General features: G+C 34.6%; 2 protein-coding genes across 2 annotated transcripts; both read right to left on the bottom strand.

The window, feature by feature from the left end:
* Positions 1–782: 782 nt before the first annotated feature.
* On the bottom strand, positions 783–11195 carry LOC132307671 (protein SAWADEE HOMEODOMAIN HOMOLOG 2). The gene is made up of 9 exons (XM_059805493.1): positions 10984–11195; positions 9890–9975; positions 9733–9778; positions 9503–9659; positions 4931–4994; positions 4752–4803; positions 2578–2721; positions 2317–2436; positions 783–1796 (listed from the first exon to the last, which is right to left on the bottom strand). The coding sequence occupies exons 1-9, from the start codon at positions 11035–11037 to the stop codon at positions 1023–1025; spliced, it is 1497 nt and encodes a 498-aa protein (XP_059661476.1). The 5' UTR covers positions 11038–11195; the 3' UTR covers positions 783–1022.
* Positions 11196–12783: 1588 nt separating this feature from the next.
* LOC132307669 (transcription elongation factor 1 homolog) lies at positions 12784–17305 on the bottom strand. Its single transcript, XM_059805492.1, has 5 exons — positions 17162–17305; positions 15342–15474; positions 14400–14470; positions 13215–13236; positions 12784–13126 (listed from the first exon to the last, which is right to left on the bottom strand). The coding sequence occupies exons 2-5, from the start codon at positions 15452–15454 to the stop codon at positions 13057–13059; spliced, it is 276 nt and encodes a 91-aa protein (XP_059661475.1). The 5' UTR covers positions 15455–15474; positions 17162–17305; the 3' UTR covers positions 12784–13056.
* Between the last annotated feature and the right edge of the window lie 970 nt (positions 17306–18275).

Raw genomic sequence — 18275 nt, 5'->3', positions numbered from 1 at the left:
TATCAGGTGGTCCATGCACAGCCAACCTAGGAGTGTGACCTTGACCATGACCAAACCCCACCTTCACATTCTAAATCACTCCGATAATTAATGTTACCAACAACAACATTGCCATCCAGCCATTAAGAGCCACATTCCTTACGCAGGTCAATTTATACTCCACACTGATAACACAATTTCGTTCGGTTTGCTCGTGAATATGTTCAAGTTCAGCTCGACCCGATATATTTGCAGCCTGAACACATAATACAGAATTCACTCCATCTATCAATTCTTTTGCAGCCTTAACACATAATATAGAATTCACTCCATCTATAAAATTTGGTATAGAGTAATTTCTAACCTTCCTGCACTAGACCATCCTGTGCACACGGGTTCCTAATTCCTCATCCAAGATTGCGGTGCTAAAGTCAGTCAGAGAGCATTCGCGGCCGGTAGTCGGCGGTGCACCGCAATTAAACGGGGTCGGTAGTCTGCGGTGCACCGCAATTAAATTAACCCCACCCGTTGGTGCTACATTAATCCAACATGTTTGCAGAGTTGACCCACCCCAGTGCAAAAACAATAGGTTTCAGTCGCTACAGTCAAAACCGTGACTAGCGAATTAATGAATTCAATTCTCACGGTTGGTATTGGACCCCACTCCCCCAAAATATATAATAATAATAATAATAATAATAATAATAATAATGTACAAAAGACTATGCAAAGACACGGACATGAAGCATCTGATGGTGAAAAGCAGACATCTGCAGGTTTCATGCTACATAACCCAAGTCAGATTGATCAAAGATGAGTCCAGATTCCAGAGTCAATGACGCTAGTTATCGTACAAAACATGGTAACATAAATGAAATTTTGAATCCGGTAAATACAACAATAACATGAGTCTTATGATTCCAAGCTTTTTCTAAACTAATATATGACTTGCAGCAATTTGAGGAAAAGTCACAACTAGTTTCCAACAATCAAATTTTACCCATCTAAATAGGGAAAATGAAAAAGCTGTCAAACTCCAATTACTATCCTAGTGGCATATTTTCATCAGAGCCGCTGATGGTGTTGCTTCTAGCAGTACCACTCACCATGACAACATTATCCGGTGGGACGTTTGAATTTGCCGCATTGCTAGTACTTGTCATGACAACATTTCCCAGTGGGATGTTTGAATTTGCTACATTAGAAGCACTCGGTATGGCAACATTACCCGGAGGAACGCATGAACCCACTGCATTACTAGTATTGGTCGTGACAACATTACCCGGAGGGCCGCATGAATCCGCCACTTTATTAGTATTTGTTGTGACAACATTACCAGGAGGGACGCATGAACCGGCCACTTTACTAGTATTCGTTGTGACAACATTACCCGAAGGGACGCATGAACCTGCCGCATTACTAGTATTCGTCGTGACAACATTACCTGGTGGGACACATGAACCCGCCACATTACTAGTATTCCTCGTGACAACATTACCCGATTGGACATTTGAATTTGCCACATTACCAACACTTTCAGTCTCAGCAATTTTTGGTTGCAGAACATTAGTTTCGGTGGCTGAAGGAAATTTTGCATGAGAAGCAGGGGGGACTGCTGCTACCTGTGCATGTTCCTCTTGTTTCTGCTGCTTTTGTGCTGTTTCAATTGGAGGATAGACCCTCAAAGTGCTGCCTATATAAGGATCCGCATCAATTTTATGCTGCTTAACAGATGCTGACTCGTTTACAGCATGAAGTTGCTGCAACCTGTAATCAGTTTCAGGCCGTCGGCAAACCTTTCTCAGAGGCACAATTTCCTGAAGGTAAAATAATTAAGAATTGAATAAATATTATCCAACAAAAGTGCACAAAAGATGAGTAACTTCAAAATGCAGGGTGTATGGTAGGGTCAGATGGCACAATAGAATGTGCTTTTTAATGCATGCTTTTTTCTTAAATGCAAGAATGGAATGAGTACATGGTATGTGTTTTTCTGTCTGAAAAACTATGTTAAATAAAAACAAAAACAAAATAATTGAATTGTTTTCATTTTTCAATCAAAGGTGTCAAAATTGGGAGTTCCTTTCACATTAAGACTTGGAAAAGGGAGGGAACCTGCAAAAAATAATTGTGACCAAGCGACATTGACGAAGAATACGCATTTCAAGTGAAAAACCTAGAACCCATTCCTACATGACACGTTAAAATGTTGAGCACCCCAAAAATCCCCACAAATTAATCAAAGTAATTTCTGGATCAAAACACATGTTTCCTTTTATCAATTCATCAAAAGTGGTATATTAAAAAGTCTAAATGAAGTGTGCTAAATTTTTTTACCTCAGACTGATCATGATCATAACGCACCAAAAACCTACAACGGCACCCTCTTACATCATGTCTCCGTCTTTGTGAATCAATAACATGGGCATCAAAGTAAAGAGCCTGCTCTTTGCCTTCCTGAAAATCATTTAACATCGAAAATGATCTAATAAAAGAATATTAGATCTAAATAAAAAATCTAATAAAAAAATATATATTTTTACAACGCAGTTGACCACGTAGGATTTTTTTATAGCATCAATATACAAAAATTACTACCTGAAAACAGAGTATTAGATCTCCTGGGAGAACTGCAACACATTCTGATGATTCACATGGGAGAGACCGCTGTCTGACATGCTTGCGAACATTAACCCATTCATCCTCCTCAGCTCCAAAACCAGCAAACCGAACCAGAACTTCCTGAAACAGCCAGCAGAATTTCAATTATATGAGAAAAACAGAATGCAAAGGGTCATGAAAAAGTAACCCATAAAGACAGACAAATTGAAAAAGGAACTGCATCTTTAACTTCTAGCACACATTCAAGGAGAAAAACTAGTATAACTAGCTTACCAAAAAAATAAAAAAGAAGAAGAAAAACTAGTATAACTGTAACTTGGTTTGCAGGTATAAACAATAAAAGTGGAATAACAGAAGTCCTGCGTACACTTTTTTCTTTTTTGTTCTTTTCAGACAAGGTTCTGTGCACAATATAGGAATTCATGAAGGAAATCAGAAGCAAAATGAATAGCATCCCAAGTTACTGAATAAGGACCATTTTAATCCATCAATCATTGTTTTTGCATAAATCTGGTGCGACCATAAGATAAGTTATGGTAAAGATTAGAGACAACCATGCCAATGGGTGAAGGATCAAGTGGCATATATATGTAATGTAGAGTACCCATGGTATATTATATTTCTAAAGATATAATAGCCATGAAGAATTGAAAAAAAAACATGAGAGAACACATTCACAAACAATAGAGAACAATCACAATAACAAATCCATGCAAACTAGGTAGGGGTTTCATTGTATGTATGTTCTTTCTAACAACTTATATACCTATATGAAATGTAGGTAGAATTTCTTTATATTTTTTTTAATCTACTTTATATTATAATACTTTATCCAAAAGATATATATATATATATATATATATAAGTGACAAAAGTTGTATGTACGTACAGTACTTTATAATTCACCGAGTTTGCAACTTAACCTCTCTCTTGTAATCGTCTACGCAAAGAAAACCCATGGCACATTATTAGAATCTTTCTCACGTAATTATCTACGCAAAGAAAACCCACGGCACAATATTAGAATCTCTCTCTCTCTCTCTCACATACAATATAGATCTAACTAGTACTTTTATATATTGCAGAAGTTTAAGAAAGGAAACGGCTAATAACTAATGAATAAATTTTGCAATAGGTTGATCGAATTCTGTAATTGTCAGGCGTTTATCCACACAACTATGATTTCATCTCAAGAACCATTTGGCAAAGATAGTGATCCTATTTACGCCTTGATTCTGATGCAGGTAGCTTCCTTTTAGCGGCAACCAATGTCACCATAATGTAAGTAATATCGATCTCAATTCTCCTAAGTTTATAGTATTGACATTTGGATTGACCCTTAACCATTAGGAACCTGTATTACCTGGTTCTTTCCTTGGAGTTCGTGCCATTGATTGATGCCTATGATCAATCAGATAAAGGATTTTAATTCTGTTGCTTGATTTTGTTTCCTCATTCCTTTATCCATATCTTCTTTTAAATATTAGTGTAAAGGGGCTATAAATGAAAAACTAGGCAACCAAGGATGCAGTACATTAAGATACATATATACTTTTGTTTTTTGGGGCAGTAGCTTAAGTTAAATATTATTTTTAACATTGAATGTTTGAGACGGGCTACAGTTTTATGTGTGTGTGTGTGTGTGTCGCTAGTATTTACATTTTTATTTATTCATGTAAGTTGCCCATTGGATATCTGGAGAAACTATTAGAGTTAAAAACTGAGGCAAAACTCTTATCTTACTCATAAAACTTATTGATAAAATTTTACTCATTTAAATCTATCAATAGTCTTAAAGTAAATACCTTCTCTCTTTTAAGGAAGAGGAACGGGATGAATTCTACAATGATGTGATAAGTTGCAAAGAAGAATATAAAAACAAAAGCAAAATAAATAAATAAATAAAAATGATTAGAAAACATTTTGCACAAGTAACTCAGGAATTCATAAAAGATAAAATATTTTCAAAAACAAAGCAACAAATAATTTTAAATATTTAAATAATATTAGAGATGTTAAAATAGTAATTTTATTTTGTTAATATTAGAATCACAACTCAGTAAGATCACAAATTCATTTTTAACCACATGCATTACACATAATTTTTTACTAGTATTAATAAATTAAGGTAAATCAGCAGCAAGAAATACCGGATCAATCGTATCAAGATATCTATGAGATAGAAAGGTTGCAATGTCATACCTGAGGAAAGGAACACAAATGAATAAATATTTACAAAAAGTAGTAGTTAATTATCAGAAAGTATCTGGTCAAGTATTAAATAATCAACATCCAGAAGTTGTAAACCTTAATGGCCAGAAATACTAACCAAGCACCATCCCTTGCAGATTTAGCTTCAAACTCCAACTGAGAATTATCTGAAACAGTCCTTCCTGTACTTCGAATAAATAATTAAATAAATAGGGAAAATGAATTGAAATAAGATGTCGAGTGGAAAGAAATTCTCAAACAAGTTATAAAGAAGGTGGAAGTATTTCAGAAGTCATTCTAAGATAAGTTTGCAAATAGAAAAAAACTGGGAAGACAGCCAGAAGTCACAGATGTACATGACAGTTATCACGGCAGACAGCTAGGTATTGTAGAAAGTTCCTATGAGAATAATAATTCATCCTGTGAGAATAATCAGAAACAAGCTCAACGCCTAAGACTGATTTCAATGAGCAACTACAGAACATCTCAAAATATAATACATAAGAGATTTGAACGTACTGCTTGGTCACAAGCCAAACTTTTAGACTCTCATGGTAGTAATAATGCTTCCAATTTGAAAATTATACCCAATTTATCTCGAACGAATTATTTGGCCAGAAAGTTCTGGTACAGTCCCTTCATATGCAGAACCAGAAGTTGGATTTGTTAAGGCATCTACCGCAGGCACGGACCCACAATAGGACCTGCCCCCACTGGATTTTTTATTTTTGCATTTTATACTTCATTTTTTTGGGAATTTATGACACTAAAATTACAATTCGCCCCCACTGGAATTCTTTTTTTGCATTTTATACTTCAAATTTTTGGGATTTAATGAAGATGCCCTCACTAAAATTACAATTCGCCCCGCTGGAATTCTTTTTTTTTTTCATTTTATACCAATTTTTTGAGAATTTATAAAGATGACCCCACTGAAATTACAAAAATGGATCCACTATATAAATTTGCCCCCCACAAATTAAAAGTCCACCCCCCCTCACAAAATTTTCTAGGTCCGTCACTGTCTACCGTACATGGTTAACACTTCCACTCTCACATCGCAAGGACCATACAAAGTACAGTGTGTGCATCCAAATCAAGAAATTTCGTTAGGGTAACATTTACAATCATGCACATTCTTCACTATTCAGGTCAATCAGATAGCTGAATGATAGTACATTAAGATGTGCTTTCATAACCTTTGATTTAGATAGCTACTGGGTATTGCACCGGTAACCAGAGAGAGACATTTTTGAACATGTAATGTCATTATGTGAATCAATTAGGATTACAAGATATGGGAAAATGGAAAATAGATTTCAAAGAAGAAACAACAACAACAAATAAAAATAAAAGTAAAATTCCCGATAGGATAGTTAGTGAAAAAAAAAAAAAACTGTTAGGATATACTCTATAAAAAAGTACAATAATAATCTGTCCAGAGGTAACAATTCAAGCTAAAAAAATAGCTATAGAAGAGAATGTGTGCAACATATTGCATAAATGAAAACCACTAGGCACAAATAAATGTATTCACATGAAATGTAGTTAGATAAGCAACAAAACCTGTATCAATATATTTAATTTCAGTATAATCAGTTAACCAAATTGATAAAGATAACCAACTCTGCAGCCAAGGTCTGTCAACCAAATTATGGTTAGTTGATTACTAAAAAATTATTCCAAAAATATCAGAGTGAGTCTCAATCTTCTTTGCCTCTAGCTGTCAGAAAATGTATTTCCCCTGCTGAACCTAAAATGCTGGAAGCCCCTATATCAGTAAGAAGTTAAAAATGTTGCACTCCTTTCAGGTTCAGACAAGAGTCCTGAGCCCGATGGCTTCCCTCCCAGATTCTTTCAGAAGTTTTGGGCAGTGGTGGGTGCCGAGCCGCTTAGGTAATAAAAGCTATTCAGTTCTTTTTTGATCTGTCTAAATTGCCTAAGAATATCAATTCCTCCTTTACCTACCTAATTCCAAAGAAGACAAGTAGCTTTAAGGCCTGTGATTTTAGGCCTATTGCCTTATGTTATACTATCTATAAAATCATTACTAGAATAATGGCTGTCAGACTGGGTTCCATTTTGGGGAATATTGTGGGTAGACAAAATAATGCTTTTATAATGGGCAGAAGTCTCCATGACAATGTAATTCTGGTTAATGAATTAGTGAGGGGCTTCAAATCTTTTAGGTTGAAACCATCTATGGCTGTAAGGATTGATCTTAAAAAGGACTATGACTCTATGTCATGGCATTTTCTCTTCAATTTACTGCAAGCCTATGGGTTTGGTAGAAGATGGATTGGATGGTTTAGGGAATGCCTTGAATCTGCCTGGTTCTCCATCATTGTCAATGGATCTCCTGCAGGGTTCTTCCAACCTCAGAAAGTCCTCAGACAAGGATGCCCTTTATCTCCGTTACTCTTCACTCTTGTCACTGAGTTTTTCTCTAGCCAAATGCACGAGGAGGTTGAAACTGTAAATTTGCAACTGTCATTCAGTTATAAAGGCTGGTGTGGACTTTTCTCATTGTTTCTTTGCAGATGACCTCTTGACTGTGGCCAACGCTGATGTGGGTACAGCTAGAAGTATAGAGAAATTGCTGCAGTCCTTCCAATTAGTCTCAGGGTTGGCTGTGAACTATGACAAGAGTCGAAACTTTTTTTCTTCTTCAGTTAAGAGGAAAAGATTGCACAAAAGTATTCTGAAAATGCAAGTTAGTGAATTTCCTATCAAAAACTCGGGGCTTCCAATGGTGGACAGGAGTTTGAAACACTCAGATTGTGCTGGTTGATGGACAATATAGCTCCCAAGCTTAGTAACTGGAATTCATTGAAACTATTATTGGCATGCAGAGTGGAATTGGTAAAAATAGTTATTTTTTCATTTTTTAATCATTGGTGTTATCATTATGCTATCGAGATTCCTGCTTTTTATTCCTCTATGATTGATAAAATGATTAAGTCCTTCATTTGAGGTAGCAAAGAAAATTCAAAAAGAATCCACCTCATGAATTGGAGTCAGGTGACTAAACCTAGATCAGAAAGTGGGCTGGGATCAGGAAGGTGAGAGAAATTGATGGAGCTGCTAAAGCCACTCTTTTCTGGGGTTTTATTCAGGACAAAGATAAGCTATGGATTGCACGGTTTCAAGCATGAAGGCTGCAAATCCATCTATTTGGAGCTGTTCTCGTAGTTCCAAGTTTCTGTGTTTTGGAAGCACCTATTGGAAGTCAGAAAGGATCTAATTCCAAATGTTCCATTTAAGTTTGGAGATGCGCAGGCTGTGAAATTATTTCTTGATCCATGGTGGAAGGGTGAATCTCTACCTCAAGCCTTTGGGCATAGAATTGTGAAATGGCTTGACCTGTCAAAGAATGCGAATGTTGGAGATCTAATTAAAGCTGAGGATATCTGGAATCCAATTTCTGCTGTCAGCATTAACCAGATATCCTCAGCTTCAATTAGATCTCCAACATTCGCATTCTAAAAGAACTGGTATAAAGTGTGTTGGAATCAAAGCAGGCCCAAAGCAATTTCTGATATATTATTGTGGAAGTATGGTAAAATCTTTTTCAAGTCTGCATGGAAGAGTCTGAGAGGTAATCATCCTAAAAAGAACTGGTATAAAGTGTGTTGGAATCAAAGCAGGCCTAAAGGAAGTTTTACAACCTGTTTGGCTCTTCAGAATAAACTTCCTTCTCTCTCCAATCTTCAACTCAGAGGTATTTGTCTCACTTCAGTTTATCATAATTGTAATAAGGCTGGGGATAGTGTTGAACATCCATTTTTTGAGTGTTCCTTTGCTTGATCTATTTGGAGGTGGCTGTTTGATGTCCTTCAATGGGATTGGAGCCAGATTTCTTCATGGAACCAATTGATTTTTTGGCTCCAGAATTATTTCAGATCTGATTCTAAAAAGAACAAATGGTATAGAATGTTTTTTAATACTGTAATTTGGGGTATTTGGAAGAACAGAAATATGAATTTCCATCAAGGGGTAGCTCCAAATGCAGTTCAATTAGCCAGAATGATATTCTGGGAAGTTAGTGCAATTGGTGGTGTTCATCTATCTGACCTTCAGAATTACTATGTCTGATTGTCATTTGCGGATAATGGTGTTTTTGGTTCTTCTTCCTGAGCTTTTTAAGCAGGAGAGTGATTCTAATTGTGGTTGTTTTGTGTTTATAGTTGCTTGACTTCTAAATGGCCTTTGGCTGGAAGTTTTGGTGGTTTTCTACTTTATTTTTTCATCATTTCTGGGTTTTGGAAATAGTTTTTGTCAATTGTATGGTGAGGGTATGCCTCTCTGGTTGCCTTGTATTCTTGGTTTTGTGGTTTAATGAAAGCTTACATGGGAAAAAAAAATAGCCAACTCCATTTCAATAGTTTAGGCATTTCAATAAACATTAATTCAAACAAAACAGGATACGCATAACCAATACCAAATAGCAAAGGTTTTGTTAAGTTGAGAATGAACATGGACTCTCATACAGTAATTGAGTACCCATAAGTGTGCTAAAACTCAGTAATCGAGTACAGGTGACTAGGGAGCAATATCAAGTTGGGATACAAACTAGAGCTTAACATAGCATAAGACAAAAATATTAGCGACCACCAAATAAGCATGCTAAAACTCAGGAAGGCAATAAGTGATTTTAAGAGACTCGGACATAGACATAAACCAATTCTACCTGGAGGAGCAGGTACGGGTTGAGGGGCTTGAGGCACATTTCTCACTGTAGATGAATCATCCTGAGGTGTGTGTGTTACACTTAACTTTCCAGGACCAGGAGCCTTGGCTGCTTTTGCCCTAAGAGCGTACCGCCTATTTTGGAACCAATTCCATACCTGTACAGAAATTAAAATTAGCAAAAGATTCTTCATCGGTCGTCATCATGCAGTAAAGCAAAAAGTGTCTTACTTGTTTCATTTGAACGACAACCTTTCCGGATCGTTCTGCTGTAGCACTACAACCAAAGACAAACCACATCACAACCTTACTTCTGATGCTGATAATACAAACAAGAAGTTTCCTCCAAGTGTTACTATTCTTAGAGAAATGCACATTAACTAAATACCTGAACTTCTCAGCAAGAGCTACGAGAACTTCACGTGTCGGCACCTGAGTATTGTGTTCCTGCAGAATAGCTTCCATCTCCGCTACCTTAAGAAAGAGCCAGTAATGAATTATATCATTGAGTATTTCTCAAATATATCTAAAACCTCCAAACCGATATCGACATATGACATACATAATAGCATTTTCACTGTATCACGCCGGACAAAGAAGGCTAATTAACACATGCATTAAATGGATACCCGTAATGCAAAGAAGGAAGAGTTTCATTGCCTTATTGGCATGCATTTTAAATTATGCATGATCAACTTGTTCCATCTGATCTTTAAAAAGATGTTTTCATTGAACATCTTAGATTGCATAACCAGGTCTAAAAATCTTTTTACCACATATTAAATGTTGTTGCTTTAGCAAAGTTATTGTCTCAAATTACAGTAGCTCCAAAATTTTAACGGGAGGTGAGGAGGAATTGAACTACAGGAAGTTTTATCAACTTTAAAATTTCATCTAACCATCCCCAAACCACGCAATGGCGGGTGCCTCGTGCACCAGTCTAGCCCTTATACACCAGATGGACAAACTCTAAGGAGGCAAAAATCGTAGGCAAAGGTATTATTTTAACTGCTAGACTCTATCTATCTAACGTGATGTTGTACCACAAATGTTGTAGAACTTAAGCCTTTCAAACCATATATATATGTATATATATAAGAATAACAAGTACACAACATATTATTTTGAAATTTTTAAGATTTTCTTCCAAATTGCAAACCCATAATGGAAATGGTCTAGAAAGTCGAACAAAAAAAAAAAGAGATTAAATCATGAGAAAGCTGGATTACAAATAAGTAGAGCTCATGACTCTTCTCATGATAGGGTCCTATTAGGAGCATTACTCTTACAAAAATAGCACAAAACATTCAACTTCCCGACGAGATAAAATCAACATCATATTCAGAACCTAGATATCTAAGCAGCCAATTATAACAATAAAAACACATAAATTGAACCAATTGATGTGAATATGAGTGTGTGTGTGTGTGTGTGTGTGTGTGTGTGTATATATATCAAATATATAAGAAAGAAGAAGGTTACCTCAGCCGGGTTGAAGCGGAAGGCGGGCCCTCCGTTACTCGGAGGTCTCCCCATCAGCTCCTCAATTCAGTCCAACTCCCAGCGCTATAGAGAGAGAGAGGGTCCAAAAAAACTGTCGAAGTTCAGAGAGAGAGAGGGTGGAGGGAGGAGAGGAGCGCCCGTTTGGGTTGGGTTCCGATCTCGGGTCGAAAGAACTGCAAAAACAAAATAAGTAAACAGGGTAAATCTGCAAAGAAAAGCAGGCCATGAAAGGGCACTTGACAGAGGGTGTGAAGACCAATTTGCCCTTACAATAAAAGGGCACCATTCCACTTTAGGCGTGACTATAGCTGATGTGGACAAGGGTACTTTCGTCATTACATAAAACATTGGTCCACAAACTCACAGTTGGTCAATGTGCCATATAACTTTATTTATTTAAGTATTTTTTAAATAATAATAATAAAATAATTTCGTCCCAATTTAGTTCTCAGTTTTTTCTTTTGGGTAGTCCAAAATACTTGTTCATTTTTTTAATTCAAAAAATATATTTTACATTTTTTCATAAAATACCCTTACACTTTTAAAAATTTATATATATATATTCAAACCAACTTAGTAATTTTAAAATAAGACAATACAATAATTACATGTCTTCTTAAAAAATTATCATCCCAAAAGTGACATCTCAATAACATTTTAAAAAAAAAAAAAAAAAAAAAAAAAAAATTTAAAGCAAACACAAACTCATTATCTATAACACTTGGAACTCCGACTATCAACTTTTTCCTTAGTTAATTGATAAAGGAATTATTTCAATTGCCCTTGGATAAAATAACATTACCTTTAACATTCAGAATACTATGCAAAAATTGTGATAGTTAAGGAATCATTTGCTAAAATCGTAAATCAGTGAGTTATTTGTTTAAAATGATATGCTATAGTCTCATGGGTTTTTTATGACTAATGTTTTTTTTTTCAACCCTAATACTAGTTGTAATTAATGCTAAGAGATCGAGAAAAGTATTACAACTGATTTTTAAAAATTTAAAATAATATGTGATATAACATATAATAAAAAAAAAACTGAAAGCAAAAATGACTGAAGAAAAATTTTCTTTTCGATGGAATTTCTTTTTGGACTAGTAAGAGCTGTAAAAAAAAAAATTATACTTAGTAAATGTATTTTAGGTAACACATTATAATAAGTACTTTTCACAATTAAATTATTTTTTTATTTATTTGGTAACAATATTTTTTTAAACACTTCTATTACTAATTTTACAATAATATCCTTTAATAGGATGTTATCAAATTTGATAATAGCAACTTTATTAAGAAATCATCTTTATAAAAATTAAAAAGAATAAAATTGTCTAATGATGACAACTCCCAATTCTAACTTCATTCATAAGCTCTATTGAGTTAAACATGGTAACTATTAAAAGGGCTTTTAATTGTTACCAATCACATCTAAACATAATTTTTTTTTAACTAAAAACACATTTAAACAGTAAATAAACCATCTCAAACAGTTTTGTCCCTAGTTTTTGGACATTTTATGAATCAGCAGCCTTCTTTTGCTTCAACGCATTTACATAGAAAACTTGTTTCGGACGGCTAAAGCAAATAGCAAAATTATTTTGCAAAGCTAACTTTAAAAAAAAAACACACAACTCTAACTGATTACTTTCCAAGCTTGTCTCAATTTTGTTTGAAGCATTAATTCAGAATCCAAACAATGTTTTGGATAAATGATCGTCAATGCTGCAGATTCTTGCCATATAACAACACACAACAATTGCCTACAGAAAGCATCAGTAAGTAAACTGATAAGAGTAGATAATTTTTAGTTGATGATTCTGTCACCAACTGCAACATCCTCGTAACATCCATAATATGTTATAAAATACATAATACCAAATAGTTTGAAAACATTTTATATACATTAAAGATGTCCTCGGTAGTATCAGATCTGCTATCTTCTCCCATCAAGAACCTCCCTAATGGATGGTACAACTTCTTAAACTAACAGAGACTTCCTATTATTCCTTCCATGGTACAACCAGAAGTTCTGAACATCTGATCTGTCTTCTAAGCACCATCGTCTTCGAGGTTGTCAACGGTGTTGACACGTTCACATTCATCAATCCATTCACTATATCTGTAGCCAACACAATTTAGTAACATCAAGAAATGCCTGGTAAAATGATTAAAGTAATAAGTTTAGGGTTCTTATAAATTTAACTCACATGTCTATAGCTTCGGTTAAAGCTGCAAATGAAAGATAATAAGAATGATCAGCTCATCTCAGATAGATATTTGAAAGGAACAAATTAAAGTCAACATAAAGATAAAATCCCCAGCTTGTATCGCAACTACTGAGCGAGAGAGATGCTGTCACCACTAGACAATGGAACCAAGCACTCAATGCCGAAAGGCGAAAACAGCAAGCATAATAAGGAGGAGAAAGGAGGGAGGGGGGAAACCATACCAAATAGGTTCAGGAACCAATGAATTCTAATTTAGACCATCCTCTAAAATCATTAGATAATTATATTGGATCAGATTCAGATATTCTCTAAATCCTCCAAGTTTAAACATACCCTAAAGGTATCCAAATTTGATCCCCATTTACATGCTGTCCATCAATTTAACATGTAAAGAGGCAGAAAACACTTCCCCTTCTGTCTTTTTGTGCTTGTAATAGCTCTTGGACACCAACTGATGCAATAGTGGAACATAATTGCTAACCTATCTGTGGCTTCCTCTTTTGTCTTCTGGCACAATTAATTAGGACTTTTTCTTTCATACTTACAACTGAGGTTGTGGTGTGGCAGCAAAATTAAATGTGCATAAACTAAGGTACGCCTAGGGATTATGGACCTCCCATTACAAGTATTACAAGTTAATTTTAAAAAATGAGGAATTTCTTGTGCTATACTCCCTCAGCTTGTCCCTTTTTGGAATTCCAACTCTATATCCATATTCTTAGTTGGGAAAGTTTTCAAAAGTTGAGGATATTTTGAAAAATATACAATCTTTTTACACTTTTCAAATGGAACATGACTTTTAGAATAGAGGAAGTAGAAGAGTAGCTGATGAAACCAATCCTAATAGCAATTTGTCAATTTGCAAAGTTTTTTCAAAACAAAGTTACTTCCTTATTTCATAACAAAGTTTTTAAAATTTATTCTTCTTTCATCCAAAATTAGCGAGACTCAATCCACTCCTTTAGTCCATAATAAATAATCCATTCTATTTTTCTTTTTTTTCATCAAATTCAGAAATACAAGACCATGCCCCATTACTAGGTTTTGACTCTTTCATTACAGGTTGTGGGGAAGTCCAGAGTCCTAGTCCCACCATATCCCAGAGTATTACCAAATTTTTGGACATGAGTAACTCTCAGTTATAAGCAATGAACTTGTACATACCTGTCACAGTAGTGCTAAAGCTTTCTTGGCAAATCCTGCATACGGCCTCACCAATCAAGTTCTTCATATCACTGGAAGCAGATAATTTTAATGTTTCAGTACGTAAAACAAAATTTTGAAGACTGTAAACAACAAAACAAATAAAATCTAACCCTTCCATATTTTTCACTGCATCAATCCATTGCAACGATATATTATGCCAGAAAAACAAATAATGAAAACTGAGACAATATGGAAATACTGAAAGTATAGTGATTCTCTTTGGCATGTATGCTCCACTAGGCAAATAGATCCCTAAAACTCAAAAACTGGATCTGGATAAGTAAAATTACTATTTCATATTGTATTTTTTTCGAAATTTTTCAAATTGTATTTGTTGACCGGATTCTAATTATAAGAATTAATGATTTTACAAGATCCTGCATCCATGGAAAACTAAGATGCATATATTACTTGTGTAGACTGAAATCACTAATCAGACCTTCAGGTGAACACGTATAAACGAATTTAAGGTGGTAATTCTCCAATTTCAGAAAGGAAGTACATGACACAAAGTGCTCTGATAAAATCATCACAAAACAGGAGTTACTTTTAAAATCTTCAACAAAATAATTATGAGCGTAAAACTGTCTTGAGTTACAGACTATACATTTTTCTTCATTTTGTTTGAATTGGTTAAAATCATAAAGACCTGGTTCAGTGTTTCATGACTTTGGGATCTTTGTTTATGATTATTTATTCTATTTGTATTGATCGAAAAACAAACAAGTAGGTTAAATGAATTTGGAGTTTTAATAAGAACATAAGTTGAAGCATACAGTCATATACAACCCAGAAGCATGAATTATTGTTCGGAAGAGCTCAAATAAGATATCTCAGCATAATCACCTCTCCCAACTTCATTAATATAACATGGGCAAATAACAATTAATAAACACTTACATACGGCATTCCACACTGGTCCCATGATTACAGAAGGGACAGCTGAAAACAGTATCAAGCTTATCCATTCTCTTCTTAGGTGGTGGCTTTGCCCTTGACTTCCTTTTACCCATTTGTCAAATCAGTTGTTTTCCTGCAGTATCATCAGCATTTCAAGTATTACATCATCCGCTATATCATTGAGTATGCTCATTAACTCTATTCAACAAAACGAATTTACAAGTACTAAAAGCAACTTGAAGTGCCAAACTGTAGTTGACTCATAAAATGCTTATTAACGGGTACTATGAGTAGTTTTTCATGAGCAGTAACAACCTCTAACTCAGAATATGAGCTTATTGAATCTAAGATTATTCAAAAGATATCTGACAAGAGGCAATATCTAACACTAAATTGAAAATCCTACAAAATTATCAGAGTAAAAAAGTCTCTTAACTCAAGAGGAGAAAGACATTCAAAATAGTAATTTATCCATAACAAAATCATACAACCAGTACTATAATGCACTACAAGAAAAATTCCCAATTGGGTACCAAAATGCCCAAAACCAGCATAGACAAGAAAAAATAGGAAATGTAATGACAACAGTGAAAACAAAAAATAAAATACCAACTTTTAACCTAATGTAAATACATTCCACTCATTTTTTAATCAACAATTTTTTTAATATTGGGAGATACCACATAATATTGTTTTCGTTTCTCGACAAATGAGAAAGCCAACTACACAAGTTAGTAGCTGTATTGGGCTCAGCTGAGTGGAGGATGAGAATTTTGAACTACTTAATCTCAAAATATATAAGAGTGTGTCTGTGTGAGGATATCAAAAATTATCTTCCTACCTTCTCAAAGAAATCAAAGACATAAAGGAACCACAAGAAAGAAAGAAAGAAAGAAAGAAAGAAAGAAAATTAGCTGCATTAGCCCCAAAACTAAAAGCAACAGAACGCAAAATGTTCCTTCCTCCAAATACAGTAGCAACTCAAGAGATAACCAAGTATTTATCAACCCCAAGAAAAAAGGTGAATGCCCAGGACTAGTCCTATCAAGGTGTAAAGTTAGTTATAAAGGGTGACCTATCCTCTGACTTCAATTGCACATAGTGGAGGCCTGAGACTTCAGACCATGTCTTCACACTAAACGCCAAGGTTTTACTTTTACCACTGCACCAACCAATACCAACCAAAACTGGGAAGGGAGAACCAAAATCTAAACAGCAAGAGCAGTAATGAAATCACATAAAAGACCCATTTTCAACAAAAAAGAATAATTAATAATTGCAAGCACCAAACCCTAGCCGAAAGAAGAACTTATTAAAAGATGTATCAAAACACTAAAGTGATGTCTAATGAAATCTTATAAATCCTTCTCTTACCTTTTTGAAGTAAAAAAATCAAACCAGTCTCGCTTCCAAAGTCAATACGAACACTTCCAAGGTGCTAACCAAACAATGTTTAAATTTCTCAAATATAAAAAAATCCAATACGGTAACTAACCAATTCCTAAAATTCTTCTACATATTACACAAACCCTAAATGAAGAACCTAAACATGGAATACTGGAAATCTAATCTGAACAAAAATAAACAATTTTTATCAATTTTTTAAAATTTTAAGAACTCCAGAAACGAACTTGAAAAGGAAGATGCGCACTAGGAACCCATAAGAATATCGATATCTAACCCTAGAAATAGGAGGGGAATCCAGGACACAGATAAAAATACTTCAATTTCGCGAAGATACCCACTAGAAAAAATAAACCCTAAACAAAACGCCGTAGACCAAGAAATTGATAAAGATCATGTAAATATCGGAAGCATACCTGACAATCCGTACCGTTCGCGGCTCCAAAGAAAATTCACAGACTTGAAAGGATTTTATAAAGGTCTCAATTTTAAGAGAAATTCTCCAACTTTATCGCCTAACATTCTAGACAACTTATCACGACGTCGTGCGAAGGCTGATAAAAATGTACATTCTCCAAACTACCCTTCAAAAGTGTAATAATTTGGGGTGGGATTTGGGTTGAATATTTGAGAAGATCCCAAAAAACAAAAACATAAAAAATTGAAGTTAAGATGGAATGAGTAAGTTCTTTCCTAATTGTAATACAAATCTAATTAAAATAAATAATAAATAATTTTTTTTTTTTTATTATACACATAAAAGCAATATTCAACTTCTCAATTGAAATTTAAAACTAAAATTATTGTTAAAATATCAAAAGAATACATAACAGTTCTCAAATAAGAATACTACAAAAGAATGTTTAGTGATTGAAATAAAATAAAGTTGGTTTGTTTAATATATCCTAATATTATTGAACATAAAATAAAGTATAAGGGCAAAATTATAATTTAACACTATAAACCGGCGAGGTGACCTTTTTTCATTCCCGCCCCATAACTTTGCGGACTTTCAGTCCTAATTCTCATCCCCGCCCCAAAACCATTTAACTAAGATGGCAACGGGGCGGAGTTGGGGCGGGTTTGGCTAATACCAACTCCGCCTCGTTAGAAAATCTGTCATATCAACTCTGCCCCTATTATAAGACGGGTTTGTAATTGATATATCATTCTCGTGCCTACTTCGGCAAACAAAGTATCGACTCTGCCCTGTGTACTCTTTTTAATTGCGAGGCAGGGTGGGACGAATTATGCCACTTTTATTATTTAGTAAGAAAAACTAGCTCATTGTACTCAAATTGGGCTGATAAATAAGTTAACTCAGCTTTTAAATTATTAAATAATGAATATTATATATTAACTGACACTTTCAACAAATTGTAGGGATGGCAATTCGTGTTCGCAGGTAATAATCATGTCGTGTCGACCTAAGGGTATTATAGTAAATAACTCAAACCATACACGACCCGTTTAATATTCAAGAACCTACAACACTAATCCGACCTGTTTATTAAACGAGTTACACATGTA

The sequence above is a fragment of the Cornus florida genome, unplaced genomic scaffold (genome assembly GCF_030987335.1).
Source record: "Cornus florida cultivar Cherokee Brave unplaced genomic scaffold, ASM3098733v1 CherokeeBrave_3.0.0_Hap2_Chr05, whole genome shotgun sequence".
Taxonomy (NCBI): domain Eukaryota; kingdom Viridiplantae; phylum Streptophyta; class Magnoliopsida; order Cornales; family Cornaceae; genus Cornus; species Cornus florida.
Note: the sequence above shows the minus strand (reverse complement) of the source record. Positions and strands in the feature narration are given on the sequence as shown.